This window comes from Ostrinia furnacalis, unplaced genomic scaffold (genome assembly GCF_004193835.3).
Source record: "Ostrinia furnacalis isolate ACB-3 unplaced genomic scaffold, ASM419383v2 OfSCF7477, whole genome shotgun sequence".
Lineage (NCBI taxonomy): Eukaryota > Metazoa > Arthropoda > Insecta > Lepidoptera > Crambidae > Ostrinia > Ostrinia furnacalis.
In genome coordinates this window covers 206,054-229,065 of record NW_021137716.1, presented here as the reverse complement: position 1 = coordinate 229,065, position 23,012 = coordinate 206,054, and the positions used below count along the sequence as shown (strand labels likewise).

General features: G+C 38.0%; 2 protein-coding genes across 4 annotated transcripts in view; both read right to left on the bottom strand.

The window, feature by feature from the left end:
• Window positions 1-23,012, bottom strand: part of LOC114364854 (proton-coupled amino acid transporter-like protein CG1139) — an 81,068-nt gene that overhangs the window by 12,621 nt on the left and 45,435 nt on the right. For all 3 annotated transcript variants that reach the window (XM_028321187.1, XM_028321186.1, XM_028321185.1), the window contains exons 2-4: window positions 18,096-18,177; window positions 2,624-2,740; window positions 1,927-2,077 (exon numbers count right to left, since the gene is read on the bottom strand). In XM_028321187.1, coding sequence (XP_028176988.1) covers window positions 1,927-2,077; window positions 2,624-2,740; window positions 18,096-18,166 — 339 coding nt within the window. In that variant the 5' untranslated portion in view covers window positions 18,167-18,177. The remainder of the gene's footprint in view (window positions 1-1,926; window positions 2,078-2,623; window positions 2,741-18,095; window positions 18,178-23,012) is intronic.
• On the bottom strand, window positions 11,210-12,704 carry LOC114364855 (glycine-rich cell wall structural protein-like). Its single transcript, XM_028321188.1, has 2 exons — window positions 12,553-12,704; window positions 11,210-12,443 (listed from the first exon to the last, which is right to left on the bottom strand). Exons 1-2 carry the CDS (start codon window positions 12,553-12,555, stop codon window positions 11,730-11,732), a joined length of 717 nt encoding a protein of 238 aa, XP_028176989.1. The 5' UTR covers window positions 12,556-12,704; the 3' UTR covers window positions 11,210-11,729.

Below are 23,012 nucleotides of genomic sequence, written 5' to 3'. Positions count from 1 at the left end.
TAGTAATATTATGTGGAGTGACTGCTACAAAAATGAAAATAAATTGTCTAAATGTGCCATTTTTTGTATTCATCACACTGTCAACTCTTTACTAGTGAGATAATAAGCCACAAACGGAGCAGTAGCTCGCTGTTTAAAAAGAAGTACTTAGTTATCTGCAAGTACCCACATAATGACATAATGTGGTCACCTAGCTCATTCCTATTAAAACGTAGGTCTTCTACCTTCACTCTGTCAGTTTATACAGGTAGTTAGTACATGCAAAGTACCAACATGTAAGTGCCTACCTATTGTGCATATCCGGCATTAAAATGATGATCCAATTACTGGCCTACTGCATCAATCTACCATATTTCTCTTTCCCATTCCATTAAATGAATCGTTTGTTAATCTAAACTGTCAATTTACCTGCGAATCTGTCGATTGGAATGAGATTATATTAGAAGGCTATCAGGAATTCAGGATCCGATTACTGGACCTTTGTACCTGTCGCCCTTGATTAGTGGCTGCATACGTAAGATATGTAATTATCTAGGATCGGCTTAGACGGGCTTAGGATGCATTACAACACCTCACATGTTAATACTCGTAGTGTAGGTATTTATTTAGCTAATTAGCTTTATACTTGGACATACGAACAATGCTTCCATTAGAATTAACTTTGATAGACTTTTAAGAAACGGCAGAAAAAAGCGTCACTGAAAGTGCGAGTTGAAAGCATTTTATTTGGTTATCTATCATCACGTAACAAGAATATGTACCTATAACGTAAACACCAAACTTAAGGAAACAGGATTGTTGAACCCGTTTTCATTTGAATTTCTTCATTGTTGAATTCACAACAATGAAGAAATAAAAGAAGATTATTTTTCCTTCTTCGTGACAAGAAATACCTAAGTCTTAATAAAACACCTTGCAAACATTGCACTGCGCACAAACTTATTGACTGTTTTATTCAGTATTCTTCACAATAATCTTTTGGCAAGATTCTAACACAAACTATATTTAACTTCACTTGAAAAACTTGGAATTTGTCACAAAACATTGACACAAAGCATTAGCTTTTTGCTTTGGAATAAACGAATGAAAAACTCAATAGGTAAGTTACATCCTGTTCAGTCTCCGTTTCAATAAGTTTATAAGTTTTTGTTTCAACATTGACAATCACTATTTGTCTTGTGAAATAATCTAACGAGATATAGCTCATTTTCATGACGAGTAAATAACAATGGGACCTTATTCTATGACTAACCCAAAGTTAAATTCCCATTGGGAGAATTTAATTCTGCTTGACTTTTTTTGTGGTGTGGTGGCTTAGGGTTTCTACCACAGTTCAACTAGCTACCAAGTCCGCTTTGATAGGTGCGACGTACCACCACCTTATCTGGGTTCACGACAAGAACAATCTTACTAACATCATTGTGTTGGGAGGTAGATATTTATAACTAGTTCCATTGCGATTGTAAATTTCTGGGTAAACGTCGCTTCCATATTCGGCCTGATCGCCACTTTGCATCAGGTGATTCGGCCAAGGCGTTCTTCTTTGTGGTTCGTTCGTTTCAGCCGAAAGACATCCACTGCTGGACGAAGGCCTCCCCCAAGGTGTTCTACAAAGACCGGTCCTGCGCCACCTTCCGCGACCTTCACCAGATCGTCGGTCCGCCTAGTGGTAGACCTGTCAACACTACGTTTTCAGGCTCGTGGTCGCCACTCGAGAAATTTTCTGCCCCAGCGGCCATCAGCTCTACGAGCTATGTGCCCCGCCCACTGTAATTTGATTTTAGCAATTCTGCGGGCTATGCCAGTCACTTTGGTTCTCCTGCGGATCTCTTTATTTCTGATTCGATCACGCAGGGAAACTCCGAGCATAGCACGCTCCATCGCCCTTTGGGTGACCTACAATATGGTTGCTCCTGAAGCGCTTACCAGCAGGTGCTGAGCGTGGACGCAGATGACGCCCAGCAACGCAGTCATGATGGTAGCAAAGACGATGCCTCCGTTGCGGAAGGCGTCTCCCATGGCCAGCAGCCCGCTGCCGATGTTGCCACGGAAGATGTGCAGCATGGTGTCGAGGTACCTGGAGACAAAATACGTCATCAGTAATATGATACTTAGGTCTACGGGGTCTTCACCGAATATTTTTTTAACTTATTTTTTCAGTAGCTAGTCTTAACTACAAGTAGCCAGTTCTCTGCACATCATTGGCGGATGGCATCGTAAAAATACCTAGTCATAAATAAGTAGTCGATCTATGTAAAGTATGGTAATAAAGATCTTCTTCAAGTGAGCTAAACCGAACTTTGCCGTAAGAACACGACCAGGGCGCCAGCAAACTATTTTGGCTCTTCAGCTCCAAGAACTGTACAATTTAATATCTATCTATTCCCAAATGAGCTGTAGGTCGCGAGAGGTGCCTGGATGCGTGCGGTGCAGGACCGGTCTTTGTAGAAATCCTTGAGGGAGGCCTTTGTCCAGCAGTGGACGTCATTCGGCTGAAACGAACGATGCTGTAATTACGAAGTGGAGCAGGTTTCTTCTTCTTCAGCGTGGAAGTCATCAACAACTTATTAATCTATCAATGACTGTGTGGTACGACCCATGGGTGACGTCATCGCGTACTTACGAGGTCGGATGGGTGACCTTGTACTCGGGGGCAGCCTTCCCGGCCTCAACCTCCATCTCCGTCTTCGGCAGGATGTTCTCCTTGGACTGGAATACTCCGAAGCTGTCCGAGCCATTGCTGAAAAGAAACATGGTCGATATTACTCGTACGTTGTGGGAACATAAATATTTAACTTCAGAAAATGTAGAGCTAAAGCTAAAAAAAGTCCACCGATATCGATCGACAAGTTGCAGGATGCAAAACGAGTTTAAGAATCCTTTGTAGAATTTTTTACTGTGATGCAGGAACATGTGAATAAAAAAATTTTAGTGTACTAAGGAGTTGGATATATCTTTTTTAATCTTCTTTGTAGTAACATTAGGACGAGTGGCATCAGCGGCTATATTTTTTAAATTATTGGAATATCTAAGTATTCATAGTTGCATTAGCATTGAATAAGTATTAAAAATTCACTAGTAATATAAAAAAATGCTGTAAGTATACCGTACAGTTACTGTGGAAAATTGCCAGCGCTACGACAACTCATTACTTATTTGCGTGTGACCTAACACGTCCTAGAACTATGGAGTTTGACAGATTTCTGACCTCCTCCTTTGTCCCTCCTATGTTCTTCTGATTAATTTCGTTGCGGGTCCAATGACAGTTTAACTTTCCCCCGGGACAAACTTGACCTCCACTGGTTGGGTTTTTATTGGCGGTCAAGCTGTAGATCCTGGCTACACAGGAGTTGCAGCGGTGGGAATAGTCCCGTTTAAAATTTTTTTTTGACCTGTATAAAAATAGTGGACACTGAGTGAGTTACAACTGATAGCCGTCATCATGGCGACTATGTGGCAGAGTGTGCGGCAGTTAGGTACAGGAAAGTTGATAATGACGTGTAATCAGAATTTACCTGTAATGTGCTACAAGTACCTGCGCGATAAATACCTAAAACCGGTCGACCACAATACCATCGTTAACCGACCATGCGCTTTGTGTGTGTATGTCATTAACGTAACGATCGCGATTATATTGATCATGGCACTTTAAATCGTTTATTTACTTTACCCTTTTTGTTAAACCAACGACGTTTTTTACCTACGAGTAAGACCAAAATCAAACAAAGTCCAAATTAGTACATAATAGGCCCACTGACTGTTGTTCTACCAGGGAATAGAACCTTTAAGACTTGAAAGTCTTTAGGATCAACCACCAATGTAAAGAGAAGAGTAAAAACGTGTATTTGTACCGGAGACTACTTAATTACCCCCCAAATTCAAACAATATAGTCTATAAAATTGACACCTATCTCATAGTGTCATACTTGTACCTAGTGTGTTTCGAGTTCGTTAAAATGGATGGAAAATCTTAGACTGAGTTGCTCCACCTAAATGTAACTATGACAATAACCGGTGCATTTTGTATGGAGTTTGACAGATTTTTGACGTTTGTCTAAGTTAAAGTAAGATGGTACAACCCAGCCTTAGTTTTCCTATTTCTAATTGACATAGGCATTCTGGAACATAATTAATAATGATCTGTCGGCTGTGCTTTACTATCTGTATCAATGCAAAAAGGATTTTACTTGTTGAAAAAGCCTGAAAAGAAAAGTTGAATTTTACAAAATGGGCAGCGCTCGACAGCAATCGGCACATTCCTACATGGAAGCTTAAACGCAATAATTATTTCAATGTTAATTCAATTAATAATTCCTTTGTGGGATAATGTAAACATTATTTTATGACGAACTGATTAATTTCTCGGAATAACTTATATAATTTTGATGAAAATAGGACATGACCTGACATTTATGACAATGATAAAGCTTTACAAATGGACTTTGTACGTCATGACCTGGTAGCCTATCAGTTGGAATAAGGATTCGCTAGGCCCGGTTCGCGGGTTCAATTCCCAATTGTGACACACAAAAAGCAAACTTACTTGTGAATACTGTACATGGCCATAGGAGGCAGTGTTTACGGCTTGGAAAAAAGGCACTTAACAAAATACATTTCCCTAAGTAGGTACTAAAGCAAATTTACTTGAAGCTAAATCTCAATGTCCCTCTTTATTATCTTTATAATTACACTGTTAATAACTCCTGCAAACAATTAAGTACAGCAATGCACATTTATTAAACTTAATAGTTCGTTTTGGAATTCAATTTATTTCGTGGTTACGCTCTAACTGTATAGTAAACAATTTAAGTATTGACTAGATCTGTCCTTTCAGTTCCTAGTTACAAAGGCGCGGTGAGTTTACTTGAACTTAGTGGGTTCTAAGTTTGATTTCGAGAAATGAAGAAGCTATCACGTTTGCACGACCTAGACGAATACCTAATTGCGTTCAGAAGGTCCAACGGGTAAAATGTGTCCCAGAAATAAAGGCCAAACCAAAATTAAAAAGATCTTAGGGCCAAACCTGGAAAGTTTTAATGATCTCAGACAACGATAGCGACTTTTAAAATCAGACACCAGATTTGTTCCTCGCGCTTAAAAAAAAGCTCGGCATCTACTAATTTTATAAGTAAGTCATTATGGTGACATCTACGGGACTATTCCCACCTATAGTTCCCATCGCTGCAATGCCTGTCTAGCCAAGATCTACAGCGGTCAAGCCGATAAAAACCCAACATTAGTAAGTATTAGATTTATCGTTCCGATTTAGAGTAGACGCACACCGTCGATTTTTAGTTGGCTGATAGTTGTGCCCGATTTTAAACTGTATGAAGAATCGGCCAAATCGAATCGGCGTAGTGTGTGTATGGGATACATGCCCATACTGATCAACTGCCCGCCTAAACTAACGGCCAATTAAAAATCAACGGTGTGCGCCTACTCTTATCTTAAGATTGCATAGGTTTTGTTGCGATCTCTGATATTGATCAAAAAGTAAATCGTTAACTACTCGTACGTAAGAGACACACCTGTTTCGGTCGTGACGAGCATTGTCCATTTCTTATAGGTATGGAGAGGTACGGCCATTTCGTCGAACTCAATTTTGCAGTGGTCTATCAAGCCTTCATTTTAATCGTCCCAATTAATAACGAAATATCTACGTTAATAGAAAAACAATTTTATAACTGTCTATATTAATTTTACCTATTCAAAAATATCTTCATCAGGATAATTAAGTATGGAAATGGAGCATTTAAATAGTACAGATGAATTGGTTCCAATAAATTTGCTGGTAAACGTTTACGTGGAAAAGTTTGTTAAATGAAATCAGAGGCGATGATTGCGTTAAGTTGGTTAGAGTGCCTATCAGCAATTAATTAATTTCAGTATTGTCGAATAAAACAGGAATTAATGCGCTCTTGAGCCTGACCCAAGCCTGACCTTATTTTGTTTTTTTTTTTATATTTGGTAATTATTTTGTATTGAGTGAATGTCGAAGCCATGACTTCCTATTCCATTTGGATTGCCATAGCCGTTATTAAGTACTAAGAAAAGGACCGCTAGGGTGATAGGGAATGAAATAATGAAATAATTTTCTTCGTTTGTTCGTAACTTCCAAATCAATGGAGCCAAAATGTTTTAGTCATGAATCATACCTTTTAGTCTAACTGCCAAATAAAGGTATATTTCCTATATTTGGTAAGTGTCGCAGCCCCAATAGTTTCACTAATTTCGAGTGGCCGCGAACGAGCGAAACCGGGGCGTACGCCCGATTGGTCTTTGGCCTATCGGGTAATATGGTTATCAGTTTCCCAGTACACCAGGATCGGTAGCGGACACCTCATTAGGCCCGTCCGAGTGACCGCGAACATCATCGGGCCAGATCTGGGCCAATCACGAATTACGAGTCCATCCGAAAATGATATTTGAAAATGCTGTGTAAACTGCAGGTTTCCTTCCAGAAATTTCGAGGGATCCAGGGTCTATTTTGGTAATGTGATTGGGTTTCTGGTCCACAGCACCGCTTGGCGGTTGTCGCCAGGGCTAAGGCTTCAGCTTGGCCGCCCGCCCTGCTTAATCTCCTTGTACATTAGGAATCTAGTGCAGGTACTGAGTAGATTCGGTTTGTAGTACGTGTAACAATTTATTTAAGACGATACGATGTCTATTATAGTCAAGTTTTCTTCAAAACCAGTTTCGGTGGTGGATTTGAATTCTGTTGGGATTATCCGCATTTCTATCCGGGGTCCTGGATAGATGTAGGTAAAGTATTAAGTAGGTGTGTTACCAGTGATAACGTATGGCTCGGAAACGTGGCCTCTCACTATAGGCCTTATACAGAAGCTCAAAGTTGCACAGCGTGCTATGGAGAGGGCTATGCTTGGTGTTTCTTTGCGAGATCGAATCAGAAATGAGGAGATCCGTAAACGAACCAAAGTCGCTGACATAGTCCGACGTATTAGCAAGCTGAAGTGGCAATGGGCAGGGCACATAGTACGCAGAACTGACGGCCGATGGGGCAGAAAGGTTCTGGAATGGAGGCCGCGTACCGGAAAACGCAGCGTGGGACGTGCACCTACAAGGTGGACCGACGACATCGTAAAGGTAGCAGGGAAGCGCTGGACGCAGGCCGCTACCAATCGATCAACATGGAAAGCATTGGGGGAGGCCTATGTTCAGCAGTGGACGTCCTGTGGCTGAAATGATGATGATGATGATGATGATGCTTACCTACTTCCAGGACCAGGACTCCGGATATCCGGATATAATATTATCCGTAGCCATAGTATAGTGGTGGTGGTAAGCCTTTAGATACAGAGGTCCGGGGTTCGATTCCCAGTGGGAGCAGTTTCTTCTGTTCGGGTTTGTTGGTGGTAGGGCTTGTTGGCGCTCCTACGCTTAAACTATTGATTTCACAAAAAGGTTGTGTAGACATCAAAAATAGGTATTTTTCTCTAGTTTTAGTTTCTCTAAGCATGTTTTATCATAAAATTAATCCGAAACGAAACATTTAAGAAAAACTGCTACTAGACAGCATTTTTCCAATATGGCGACGCGCGCGGCAACCATACTTAATAAAATACAAATGAATTCGTGATAAAATAATAAAGCAACATGAATCAACATCATTATTAAAATAATAGTTACATAACTTTAATTCTCGCTTTTTTGTTTTAAACTCACATTACCATCTAGTACAAAGAAAGCAGCCATAACATGAATTTACATAATATGTACTCGTACTATGAACAGCTTATTGGAAATTATATTTATCTTAAAGAAGCAACATATAGTAACAGCTTTGAATCTTTGCTGTCTGCAAGAAGTAACTATATTTTACTTGTGAAATAGTAACTGTATTAGTTGTTAGTCTTAAATTACATTATGTGTTTATTTGGAATAACCTATTAAAGGTTTCTAAGGCCCTTTGAAAATCAGTGGACGCTATTTTTACCTTTAATAACCTTTAAATAGGTAAGAAATTCTTTCTTGAAAGAAGAACGGTCATCTGTGACCCNAAAAAAAACCCAGACCCGACAGAAACGAGACATACCTCAGTTTTTTTGTCATGTCTTAATTAGTTAAATTATATATTTTTTATATTCGAAATCGATGTATAACACCAAAATATTACCCTTTGTTTTTGTTCAGGCGTTATACAAAAACTAATACAAAATGCCTATTTATCACCAAAATTGGTAAATGTATGTACCTAAATGTCTATTACAGCTGCTATGGAATGTATCTAGGTGACCTGGAGATACAGCTGGATTATACAGGGTGGAAACGAGAAGTTACAAAATCCAAAAATTCTGTGTTACCAGCTTCCATAATCTGTAACCTATTATTGGTACCATTTGAAAGAGCTCGTGAAGCACTTTCAGAATCAGTTACTAGTTTTTCGATATCTTGTATAGTTTAGAAATAATCGAGTGAGATCACTTATTGTTCCATATGTATAACCACCCTGTATAATCCGGCTGTATATCCAGGTCACCTAGATACTTTCCATAGCAGCTGTAATAGACATTTAGGTACATACATTTACCAATTTTGGTGATAAATAGGCATTTTGTATTAGTTTTTGTATAACGCCTGAACAAAAACAAAGGGTAATATTTTGGTGTTATACATCGATTTCGAATATAAAAAATATATAATTTAACTAATTAAGACATGACAAAAAAACTGAGGTATGTCTCGTTTCTGTCGGGTCTGGGTTTTTTTTGTATGGGGCGTGACCGTTCTTCTTTCTGTTCTACTTATTGTGATACGTCTATTCGATGTTACTTTCTACTTCTTTCTTTATTTATTAGAGAATAAAAATTATAATAATACATTAACTTAAAATGACTTAAAAACTAAAATTAAAAATTACTTTCTATTTTTCGTATTTATTTCATTCTAAGAATACTCTTATATCTAAAGAAACGTTGGACTGTCGTAGCAAAAATGAGCTGGCTGATGAATGTAGACTGTGGCTCTCGGACGCATAAGTAAGTACGAAATGCACGTTGCATAAGAGCTTTAGGATTAAAAGCGGTAGGTGCGGGCTTACAGGCCTGTCCACCCCGAAGATATAGGGGGGCACGAGTCTATTGAGATATTTCCGATATTGGTGATATTGGTTGCTTTGATGAGAAGCAAAATACACATTTCGCGTTGCAAAAGGGATTAAATACTATCTGTCCGATCGAGCTGATTCAATCCGAACGATTCTCCTGTTGTGTCCAATCTGAATATTATATTGTGAGCCGGTGCATTTGTCTAATATTAAAATGATGGGTGAGACTATTGTACTTGATCACGTTCTAATGGCTGGCCAGATTAAGAAAAGACCACGGGACAGCCGCGTGGCTTGAGGCCGCGTGATGGGAACTATCAGGACTTATTCAGCGTGGCCGCGTTCTATAATCAAAATCAAACATATTTTATTCAATTTTGACCACTAGTGGCACTTATGAACGTCAAAATACAGTAAAAAAAGGTAGCCCTTACGGGGCACTTTAATGTCTCCTTATCCTTTGGGCTCTACCAGCGCTTCGAGACAAACATTTATGGCAAGTGCATGGCTAAAAGTACTTACTGAGTTACTACCTATAGTTTAAACTTAGACTACGTTACATTCATTCCTTAGAATGTTTAAGTCGCTTATACAGGGTGTTAGGTAAATGGGTATATGAGCTTAATGGGTATTTAATATCATCATTTTTTTTTAAATTTTCATACAAAATAAATTTTATAAAATCCGATTTGTATGAAAATTAAAATAATTAAAATGAAGATATAAATTTCTGACTTCACCAAACCATTTATATGACCATCTTAACATGGGCTAGTGTCGGCTCATATACCCATTTACCTAAAACCCTGTATATGACATGATATACTCGTAATATCTGAAATTACGTAAATACGTAAACACTTTTATATTAACCGGCAGACAGTGGTGACTGAGTTTGTTGCGGCGCTTCTTCTCAGCACTTGCCAAATGTTGGTCTCGAAGCGCTTGGTAGGGTAAAAAGATTATGAGACATGTAGAGGCTCCTTAAGAGCAAAATGACGATTTGTAAGAACTATTTATTAGTCTAAACAAATAAAGAAATTTTGACTTTTGACTTTTGACACTGCACTAATTATTCGTGACAGATTAATTTCACAATTGGTTCGTGGAATGAATGAAGTAGCTTGATAAAAAAAAGTCTGAGAAATCTTATAACTATATAAATAAAAATGAATTGTTGTTCGTTAGTCTGATTAAAACTCGAGAACGGCTGGGCCGATTGAGCTGATTTTGGTTTTAAAATGTTTGTCGTAGTCCAGGGTAGGTCTAAACGGTGAGCTAATAAGGAAAAATTGCGATTGTTTATTTATTGTCTTTAAGGCGGAACAGAGTTCGCCGGGTCGGCTAGTAATAAATAAACTCAATGAAACGTAATCACAAACGATTATCAACCTATTCGAGGAAGTACTTGCATTCAAAACGACTTTTGAATTATGGGATAATTATATGGGACTACATCTATAAGAGGTGTCTGCGGATTAACATTACTAATCAGAATAGAATGTACCCCAGATTTTAAGTTAGGTAACTCATTACCTGAAATGAAAGTCATTTCAAAGACTCTACTACATAAAAATTAACTCGGTTCTTTTAAAAAGATACAAGACTTTAGTCTGGATTTTTCAACTCTGAAATGAAAGAAAAAACACTAAATGAATTAGGTAAATTATTGAAACTCCCTTGCTTCCGATTAAATCACAGACTATGGCACTATTAATGTGGCAATTAACACTGTATCCGACTTACATAAAAATGCACTATTTCAGGTCGATCGAACTTAAAACGAATGAATCAAATGAATTTGCAAGGATCAATGGCCTTAAACAGACACTAGGCCAGTCGAAGACCAAAAATAAAATGCATGGACTTAGATTTGAACATAAATCTATATACATTATAGACAAGTTGAAATCTCAAATAATGAGGTTAACGTTCGCTCGGAGGAACCAGTTTTCGTATTAAAAAATATTATAAACAAATTCGCTACAGCCAATAACTTCGTAATCAACATATCAGCATAGCATTAGCAACGGTTGCAATCCAAAAGGAATACTAAAGTAGGGCAAGTGAAACCAAAAATAGTTAAACATGTTTATTTAAAAAAATATTAAAACTAAATTAATCTACCGTATAACATATTCGTAGTTAGAGAATAATTTTTATATAGCCTTAGCCAAGAATGTTTTAAAATCATTTTTATACAACTAATACAACACTCATTAAGTAGTTTCAAAGTAGTTTCGCACTGGAATCAATCACATAAAAAATATCGATGTATTATTATGTCCTAACACAAATGGTCATTTAGTTACTTGTTTTTATGTGCGTATTGTTCTTACGTAGGTACCTACCTTTGCGTATGCGTATGGTACATATGCGTTTGTATAAAAAAATATGTAGGCACCTACCGTTTCACTAAACTTAGTTACAGTAAAAATCACACTCATTAAAAACACTGTCTCGCCAACTAAAAACTATTTTCATTTGGTACGTTTCTAAAATAGATGTTTATTCAATTCATCTAAGTGGCTTATAATTCTATTATTTGTACAACTTTACGGCATGTCGCAACTTTCCTTTGTTATGGGCGTTGATGCACCCGAGTTACTCCATTGTTGGCGCCGCATGCACGAGTAGCCTCTGTCGACTGCACAGTCTAGTAACCTCAGAACAACTTGTATATCGGCCTCAAGAACTGATTCACTTGTCTGTTAATGATCTTCTGTGTCTTCTTGGGGTGCGCGAAGTAGTCCGCTAGAGCTGAGCCGAACCCGGACGCGGCGGCCGACACGGCGCTCTGGAAGGGCCGGTTGTACTGGCCCTGGTACGGGCCCTGGTTGTACGCGGGCTGCTGGTACCCTCCGTAGCCAGGGTTGTAGCCGCCGAAGCCACCGAAGCCGCCGTGACCACCTCCGTAGCCGCCTCCGTGCCCACCGCCGTGCCCTCCGTGACCACCGCCGTGGCCTCCGTGACCACCGCCGTGGCCTCCGTGTCCGCCGTGACCACCGTGGCCGAACCCTCCGTGACCATGACCGTGACTTTGGCTTTGGCTCTGGCTAATCTGAATCGGGAAGGCAGGAGCAATGGGCGCGATCGGAGCCACCGGAGCGGCCACGGGCAAAGCCGCCACCCCACAGCCGAAGAAGTAGTTCATCACCGGCGCAGACACGTATGTGTAGTCGTGGAGTCCAAAGAACTTTTCTCCAAACGTCTTCCCGTATCCACACCCTCCTCCATTCTGCTGGTGCTTCTTTCGCTTGCGATGTTTCCTCTCTAAGTCCTCATTATCTTCGACGTCTACCAGGTCCTTAGTAGACGGTTCTTCTGCTGCAACTAGCGCAGCCGCACAGCACAGCAAGAGCATCACAAATAGTGATTTCTGGAACAAACAATAAGCGCATACTTGAACCGGATCTCTTCACGCATTGATGCAATCTGTCGTAAGATCGGATCTGAGTCAGTAATTGGGTAATTCAAAATTCACTTACCATTGTAGAGGCTGCTGGAGGCTTGGAGTCGTTCACCAGGGCTGGTGGTCTGAACCCGACTGCCGGCCAGGGCTCGGATGCCGAAAGTGAAAGTGTGTTACGGATCCTATACTATAATAACGTAACTGTTGACAAATAATGCGGCCATTCATTCGGACCGGCAAAGCATGGGAGTATATTTATTTGGCAATTCGCTTTGTATGGATACTCCGATCAGCATGTGAGCTAGGAATTACTCAACTCAAAACAGATTGGATGAAATTACTATGACGGCCATGTTTGTCGATGATATATGTTGCATGGTCATTATTTTTCCAACAATTATTCACTTCAAACAGGGTAAACTAGGTCACAAATTAAAGATTCATTCACCTATGCTCTTTCAAAATGTCATTGTGAATATGTAGGCCAGGTAATTATTTTTACTAGGAATATAGATAAAACACAGTTCCCAATGGATGTCGAATTAAAAAGAATTGTGACAAACCAATTAACAGGCTTCGAGAATATATCAAAAAGGGAAAGTTCGAACTAAAAACCAGGTCAGTGTGAGAAAAATACGAATGGCGACCTACGTCAGAAATACTTTATGTGCATCGAGAGTCAAGTACTTAGCAGTCGTAAAATGCGACTGCATACAACATAGTGTAAAACAATCACTTCATGCGATGTTTTGGAGTATATAACATGGAATCATGATTTTACCGCTGTCTGTAGAATCCTCAGAGCGCAATGTTGTTTGGTTGTAAGTACATTAGTGACCGACCGAATATTCGTTTTCGTTTTCGTTTTCGGCCATTTTCGGCCAAAAAATGGACATTCGGCCATATTTTCGTTTTCGGCCAAAAACCAGCCGAAGCTTCGGCCAAACCGAATATCAGAAATACGTGAATAAGATGGTGACGTTTATCGTTCCGATATCTTCGGGAGTGAATCTGATGCACTCATGGTTCACCACACCTCACCACACACGGAGAGTACCTCGATGGAGACACTGAGGACTATTTTTTCTAGCCGCCTCGGTCATCAGATCTCACACCATGCGACTTTTTCTTGTGGGGATATCTCAAGTCAAAAGTTTACAGCAAAACAATCCTTAAATAATTCAGGTTCTGTAAGAAAATATCCGCCGTGAAGTTGCAGGAAAATTATTAGCGCGATTTGCTCTCACATAGTTGCGAATGTAAGGCTGTGAGAGTGCCTATAGTAAAACGGGCATCATTTAAAAGATATTGCCTATAAAAAAATAAATCCGCATTGTTAAACTTCAGTTTGCATTAGTAATAAATAATAAAAAATCATTAATTTATTTGTATGAATCATTTTTGAAGTTGCAAAATTCCCACTGGACACCCTTTATTTCTTCTTCACTTCCCAATATTTCAATATACACCGGAAATAATATTCTACTAAGAATTCATAATTCAATTTTTTGTGTTTTAATGCCGGTTTTCTTTAATCAATCCTTATCAAAAACAACTGTCAAACATCATTATGTTTTTGGTCAAAACATTAACGGTTTTCAAAGTTTTTACATAATTTCAGATTGAAATTTGAGAGTTGAAGGTCATTTTCGTTTTCGTTTTCGTTTTCGGCCGAAAATGAGACTGCAGCCGAAGCTTCGTTTTCGTTTCCGTTTTCGGCTGAAAATCCATATTCGGTCGGACACTAAAATACATATTACATGGAACCTATTACGGATTTTAGACCTAATTTATAATTATATTATAATATTTTGTTTTTTATTATTAACGTTGTTGATATGAAATGACAATGCATATAGAAAAGCAAAAAAAATTGAGATAAGAAAGAAAAAGTATATGAAATAAAAGTACCTAGGAGAAACGACATAACCGGATCCAAAAAGTCATAACAACAATGCTAACAGCATTGTTGTTTTCCGGCAGTTAGAGGTAAGATAGCCAGTTCCTCCGTGGTTGAGGATTCCGGGTGAAGCTCGCTTCCACTATCGGCCTGATCATCACTTACCATCAGGTGAGATACAGGTCATACAGGCCAAGAGCTTCCTCGTTGTGGATAAAAAATAAAATAATTGAAAAGCTAATTTTTAAGAGTTGGAAATCCACAACGTTTTAGTGTATTGTTTACATTTATTTTGTTGCAATCGGCAGATGCCATTAAGTTAGTATTGCACACGCTGACAAGTTGGTGCCTTAATTAGCGAACAATAAGTCGTTTTTGGAAAAACCTTTTCGCAAACGTATCGTACCCTCTCGGCTCTCATGCAGTTTCATAAGTCAACAAGGCCCACGCATTTATAGTGAGGCGACTATTATCGATAAACATTATTAAGTAAATGTAAACAAAAATTGAATTAATTAACAATGAGACGTTAATATATAAGTTAATGACAAAATATAGTTACTGCGCATTTATCTTGAGAATTTTTAAGGGAGCTTGTATCATTATTAGACGTAAAGTGTACTCGTAAATCGTAATTGATGATGTTGTTATAGGGATGTTATGGATATGTAGTTTCGGTTATGGATACGGTTACGGATATAGGAATAATATTATATAATGTGTTGTATAGGATAGGAATAATGTGTTGTAACTGTTAGAACTGTATTTATTTTTGGATAGTACTTGTAATTTAATTTATCATGCTGTGTATACTAATTTTGGCTTACGGTCCAGTATGTAATTAACACTTTTTCTTTACGATGAAGCCTAGACTGTAAACTGTTTGTATACCTATTACAAATAAATAAATAAATTATACCGGTTACGGTTACGGTTTTTTTTATTCGGATATCCGAAAGTTTCGGTTACGGTTACGGATGTCTGTGCTTTAGAATGCAATTTGAAATAGTTGTCCAACACGGTTCATTCATGACCGCACACTTTACATCGAATAAAAAGTCATAAAAAAATAAAAATTGATACTAGATGGTATTATAAAGGTAAATCAGGCTGTTATGCCTTTACAAACGAAAGCTATACAAAAATAAATAAACCGCCTACATCTGAAACTATCCGAAACTTTTGAATCGGTTACGGTATCGTATCGGATATTTTTTTATTTTGGATATCCGAAAGTTTCAGTTACGGTTTCGGATATCCATTACATCCCTGGTTCTTAGGAAGTGTTTGAGTAAATAAGATACACATTTTATACTATGGTAGTTAGTAGTGAAACTTAGAAAGATAACTTTTATCTCAACGATCAGGTTTAGTTTGTTTATTAACTAGATAGTCATTGAAAATGCCAATCCGTCAAAATTGTAGAGTGACTCTTAAAGACCGCCCCTACTAGGATTATTACAATGATAAATTCATTCTCATAATAACACTATTCATAGTATGTATTAAGATTGGATCCTGTACCGTATGTGTATGTCTTTAACACCTAAATACTTGTAATACTTAAGCTATTTCTCCCAAAAATTTATGACAAATATTTTAATCACTGTGATTGGTTAATAACATTGAAATTCGGATAAAGATAAAACAATTTTATTAGTATCGATAACTCGATATCGACACTTGGCAGCGCTAGATGCGCGCGCGCAAATCTCGGTCACCGCGCGACCTTGACTCGCGGGCGGCCGACCGCGACACACGCGTGCACCCGGCTCTGCGCGCCGTGATGAGACATGCCCCGTTATGGTACAGATAGTGCTTCAGTAAAATAGAAATATTAACAAATTGTTGGGGGTTGCGACAGATTATTTAACTTTCCCCCGGGACAAACTTGACCTTAGAGTTTTTATTGGCGGTCAAGCTGCAGTTGCAGCGGTGAGAACGGGACGTAGGAAACTGGGAATTAGTCCATGTTTAAACATTTCCCCTTTTCAAACATCTTCTTCATGGGCTAACTATCCAAAACTCTGGAAGAGAGCGTTTTCTTACAATAAGATCTTCTGATCTATTTTGTTAAGCTAATCGTATAAATAATAATGTTCATTTCGATTTGTGTAAGAGTAGGTAACTACATACATATCCATACTTACTAATATTATAAAGAGGAAAACTTTGTTTGTTTGTTTGGTTGAGCCTATCAAAAACTACTGGACCGTTTTTAAAAATTCTTTCACCATTTGAAAGCTACATTATCCACGAGTAACATAGGTTACATTTTATTTTGGGAAAAAATATGTAGTCCTCGCGGGCGAAGCTACGGGCGGAAAGCTAGTGTACAATATACTTAGTGTGATGTAACTTGTCTCGTTCGAATCTTGCCCCAATCATTACTACTACAACTTTCACTTATAAAGCTCACACAAAGTTCAATGCTGAAAGCTGTTTAGGATATATAGCTGACCTGCATTAGGAACAGAGTATTGCTCTACTTCAAAACATACATATTCATAAATAAAACACCGTAAACATAAAGACGCTAGGTAGCTAGATCATATTTTGCTTCATACATAAGTATAATATGCCACACAAGCATGTCTCTACCATCTGTTTCTTTTTATTTTCCTGCTTACAGATTGAAAAACCCACGAAAAAAATGGGTTATCAACCCTAAAGTTAAATAACTAACTGACTGCTTAAATTCTACCTAGGGTATCGAACTGCCTTAGGCGGGACTCAAACCCACGCCTCGACCGCTTGCCGGGCGACTGCTCTTCCAACTGAGCTACTTAGACACTGGATGAACCTGTCGAAATTTTCAAGTGTTATACGCTGTTACGGCGGTGTTTTAAGACTCAATTCGCTAAGAATTTTTACTACCTAGGGTAGTCTTTCTTGGTCTTCTGCCCATGACGACCTGCCCCAGCTCGGAGCCTGAAGGGAAAGTACTCTTAACATAGAAAAACTTACTCAAAGAAAACGTTCCTTTATTATTGAACTAGCTTTTATAATTATTAAACTTATTTGTAATATCTAGTAACGGAAGGCAAATTCAAGCAAACTACCGACATATCAAAAGTTTGACAAAGTTGGAGAGTAGTCTCGGAGTAACTACCAACTACGTAACTACTCGGAGGAATTTAATGCAGTATTTATTAGAAAAAGATATTCGTCGCATGTGTTATTGAGGACATCTGGGACAAAAATAGCTTACAAAAGCCTTACAAAACCTTCATTCATCTTTAAACCAGTATCACAATGCTATTTTGTGTGCTGAAAACGTACGTGTTGTGACATTGCGATATTAAATAAATAATAAATAAATATCCTTAGACATTTTACACTGCGCTTCTAGTCTCAAACTAAGCAAAGCTTGTAGGTACTATGGGTACTAGACAACGCATATAAACATACTTAAATACTTTTTTTGTAAATACATAACTTATTATACATAGAAAACACCCAGTCCAATACAAACAAATATGTTCATGCACACAAATGTTTGTACTGTGCGGGAACCGAACCCGCTACCTCCGGAATTGTAGTCCGTTTCGAACCACTACACCAAACGGCCGACATTGATCTCTACATTTGATCCTCGGGACAGAATTAGTTCTAATTTCTAGTAAACTACATAAAAAGTCAACTGTTTATGTTATTGTTACATAATTCCACATCCCGAGTCCGCACAATCTTAAAGATTATATTCTAGAAGCACGTACCTGGCATCGGTGGCAAAGGAGACAGTGCTGCCACTTATGGCGCTGATCTCCACCCGCTCCTTGGACTTCATGGTGTCTTCACCTGCACACAGAACACGCCATTACAACCCATACATAAGCGGACCACACACTACTTAATCAGTAACAATGACATCAATATTACTGTCATTCCTTCAGTAATGACATTTTATGACATTCTAAGGCCCAGTTTTTTTATTCAGATTTAAAAAATAACTAATTGTTAATTGCTACTAATGGTTAAATATTAACAAAATGTAAACTAATAGTTAAAAATGTACTAAAAGTCAAGCTAACCATTGTTCGTAAAACATTTTTTTCTGATATTTAACCACTTGTCATTTGACTTCTGTCAAATTTGACTGTTGGTTATTTTAACTACGAATCAAAAAACTGGGCCTAAATCTCTCCACATACAAGTAACCTTGTCGCACTATAACCTTCATTCCTACCACCCTCAGATCATAGAAGATGATCTGAACTACCACCACACTGTCAGTCTTAATATCTGGTACATACGCTATACACTATATTAATATAAATACACTCTACTAAGCCAATATAACGATTGACGGCGACTACTAGTCGCACAAAACTAGATATTTGTCCACTGATACTAGCGATTGTTTATTAATACAAAGTAAATATTTGCAGTAGGTTTATTTGTTTCAGTTTGTTTGTTCGCGTTAGATCATTAAAAGATCAACAATGCAGAAAAATACTCGTACTACGAGTAGGTATTATGGTTAGCAGAGAGAACTAAAGGAGTAGATACTTTTAAAACAGTTTCTCTTATTCATTTTTCATCCAGGTTTGTATAAACTTTTGGAAAACCCATAAACAAGTACTCGTAAAGTAACATAATAATTTAATATAACGTTTTAGGGTCCCCGCACACTTACCACCGGCCACAACCACAAAACCGACGCCACTGGCATATTTACACTCATTTTCGGAAATGTATGAAAACTATAGGAAATATGCCGGTGACGTCATTTTGTAGCTGTGGCGTGAAGCCCGTGTGCGGCGACTCTTTTTTATAAATTTTTAGTGCAGTAGGTACAACATGGCGAAATTTATGTTAAAATTGGCGTGAGTCTTTTGGTCTTTCACAATAGCAAGAGTTTAATCACCATGATGCCATTGACATAAAATGGCGGTCGTTAATAAACGTCGTAAATTAAATAGATGTCATTGGTTTCTGATTTACTGCGAAAGGCGCAGAAGGCTTACCCGACAAAATTCATCTTAAATGTCTCTAACTATAGAGTTTAAGTTCGAACACCTTGTCTTAAAGATTGCATTTTACTTGAGGATTAAATATTCATGGCTTGAGTTCTAAAAAGTCAAGTTGTTCTTAGCAACAGTTATCATTCATTCGAGTGTCCAGTGGGTCTAGACAAAGTGCAAATTATAATCGCAAACCAGTCGAAAAGTGGTCGAAAAGCACCTTTTTTGTATGGAGTTTTGACGGATTCGATTTTCGATTCGATCAAAAAGTGCGTTTTGTCTAAGGGGGCTGTTCTAACCTCTCATGACATGCGGTCGTTTGTCTGGATTTTGACCGAGTTTATAAATCTCAGATTTTATTCAATATTTGCATTTATTGATTACACCTCTTTTTCTAAAATGCTTATCTTAAAAGTTTTCGTCAGGAAAAACTATGCCCGCGGTAATTATAGCCAGCGGTTGCCTTTTTCGACTTACGCTGTGGAACACGCGTTGCAAGTGACGAGTACTACTTGTATTTTAATTCATTATTAAGTAAAATTATTTACTTAAATAGTACCTAAAGTTACTCTAAAAGAAGTCCTCTTTTTGGGAAATCTTCTTACCCTATTTCCATTGTAACCTAATCATATTCGTAAATGCATGTAACAAATAATTGCTAGTTCACAGAGGTGTGCCAAGACGACCGGGCAACGAATAACATCAAATTAGCCGGCTAAATGAACCACGTCGTTGTATTTTTTGTGCATCAACGATTGCTAAAACGTTTAAACATGTGTCAAATGCAATTTGCTTCAATAAGGAACGTTTTGTTGGCTTGTCGCGGTGTTAATAACTAACGCCAAAAATGTCCATCTATCTATAATATATTGTATATCGTGTAAAAGTGCTTTTAAAAGCCTACTTGCAATAATAATTAGTTTTATGAGTTTTTTTTTAATATAAATCATATTTGGCAATAAATTCCAGCTTCTTACACAAGCAAGAATTAATTTATTTCGCATCCATAGGTCATTTTAGAAATGTGCATTTTCTTCTAAATGTGACCTTGTTGTCTACGCTTCATATTCAAGGAAACTAAGAGTCGCCTTGCATGTGCTTTACTCTCTTAACTAGCTTTTGCCCGCCGCCTTATTCGCGTGAATTTAAAAAAGTACGCACATCGCACACACAGTACGTAATTTCCAAAACCTTTTTTCCCTGTGTGACAAACTATCTCTATACCTACCAAATACTACATTGGTTAAATAGTGGTTTAGGCGTGAAAACGTAAATAATCTTACGCATTCACAAACGATGCTTGCTTCGCAAATCGAACGCACAGCGTTGAGTAGAGCTCTGTGATTGGTTCGTGTGTCACCCTGTGCGTCCACGCGCACTGTGAGACATCATAGTAATGTTTGTGAATACGGGTGTTAGTAGAGATTTCGTATGGCAAAGGCCGAACTGAAGACATGGCTAACGGATCAATTCAACCCAAATTCAAATTTAAATTCAAAGACCGCGATACTAATGTCGTATTACCTTGTTAATATGTTAACGAGACCAACAGGTTCTTTATTGAGTAACTAAGTAAGTTACTGTGTACTTTAGTTAGAATACATTAAGATTCTGTAACTTTTATCCTTATAGATGGTGGTCACACAGGTTATCTTCATGGTGGAATTTGCAGGTAGTTATTTTTGCTTTTAGAAAACTTGATATATCTTAAATATGTGGAAAATACATTAGAACCTCTCCATTACTTATTTCTAATGGTATTTCCATTCGAAAGATTTGCAGGTAAAACGTTTTAACTACGAGATGCTGTTGATATAATTGTTTGTGATACAAATCGTCTAAGAACACAAGAACAATTAATTTAATTACACATAATCAAGTTCGCCTTCGCCTGGTTCCGATACCATCGCAAATGGCTCATTTACACTGCGCGGAAATTAGCCAAGTCAAGTCAAAAAGACAGTGGGATGGGGATGAAAAAAGACAGTGGGGTGGGGATGAAAATCATTATTTTTTCATCCCCATCCCACTGTCTTTTTGACTTGACTTGGCTAATTTCCGCGCAGTGTAAATGAGCCTAAAGAATTATAACTAAACGCAAGCGCAGCACAGAGCTGGTCATAACATTAGGGCAATGCTGGCCGAACATTCGCATTGTTGATTTATTTATTTTATTCAGAAACTCAACAGCTATAACTACCTATTTCTTTTTAAAATATTTCATTCGTTAAAAGCATAAAAGTCAATCATTTTCTGTCAATTGGCTTTTGTAAAGCTATTTTACTTATTAACAGAAAAATCAATAAATAAAATTCTATTCTATTCTAAAGGCGCGTTTGATCATCATCATCATCATCATCATCATCATCATCAGTCCGACCTCTCTAATTAACATTAAATATTTTTAATTTACTCATAAATGTATTTTCCAAAGCAAGCTTCACGACAGCACAGTGCAATATATAGGTACTGTGTTGTGGCAGATTTATAGAAAGATATTTTTTATTTTAACGAGATAATTAATATTAGAGAATTAAGCTTGAATTACCTATACGATCTTTTGAACCACAGGCAAATGATTCCAGCACGTTTAAAAATGTTTTATTCAAATACTTTCTTTTTTGTTTCAAGCAAAGCCCATAAATAGGTAATTGTAAGTGGCTAAGGCTGGGTTGCACCATCTTACTTTAACTTTGAAAACGTCAAAAATCTGTCAAACTCTATACAAAAAACGCCGGTTATCGTGTAAGTTACGGTCAAAGTAACGTGGTGCAAGTCAGCCTAAGAATCTTCTAAGGCGGTTATCACACTGCGCCGCGCTCCGCCGCGGAGCGCGGAGCGACAGATTTAATCATTGTATGCAAGTAAGTACCTCAGTTTGTATAGAAAACACGCGCGGCACTTCACACTGACAACGCGTCCGCGCGCGTGATTTTTTATATGAAAATCACGCGCTCCGCGACGGAGCGCGGCGCAGTGTGATAACCGCCTAAGACTTGTAAGTAGGATTTGCTAATAAATCAAATATATCAAGTCGCCAACAGTTTGAGCTAGATAATTATATTAATTAAGTTAAGACTACCACCTGCCTGCAACGTTGTAAGTTCTGCCAACTATGTTAGCGATACTAAGTCAGAATCTGAATTATTTGCTCACCGAACACGAGTAAGACTCAGCACTAACCACGGTCAACAAAGTTTCCAAACAATAACCTGATCAAGGTTATCGCAAACTATGGAAAACACGACATAGATCGAGCGCGATAGAGCGAATACTTCACGCTTCGAGAATGGCATTTATTACGAAACAGCTGCTGTATAATAAAACCGATTACACGTGCTCATGCGCACCCTTACGGTTGATACCGGTAATCAAACTTCAGGCTGGAATTTGATTCATGAGCAAGCAAATGTATGGAGTATTTACCAAAAACTTTTGAAGGCCAGATTAGTAAATTATTCCCTGTAACTTAGAGGAAAACTGTTGCAAAAGTAGAAGGTAAAATCGCAAATATTCTTGAAAAATTCCTAGTGCGTAAAGATGTTGGAACCGGATTCTATTTTACATCCATTCTTAGCACGCATTATTATCATGTTACTTTCCATCATACCAATGGAAATACCGATGGATGAAAGCCTGTATCTGAAGAGTGTAAACTTTACAGAATAG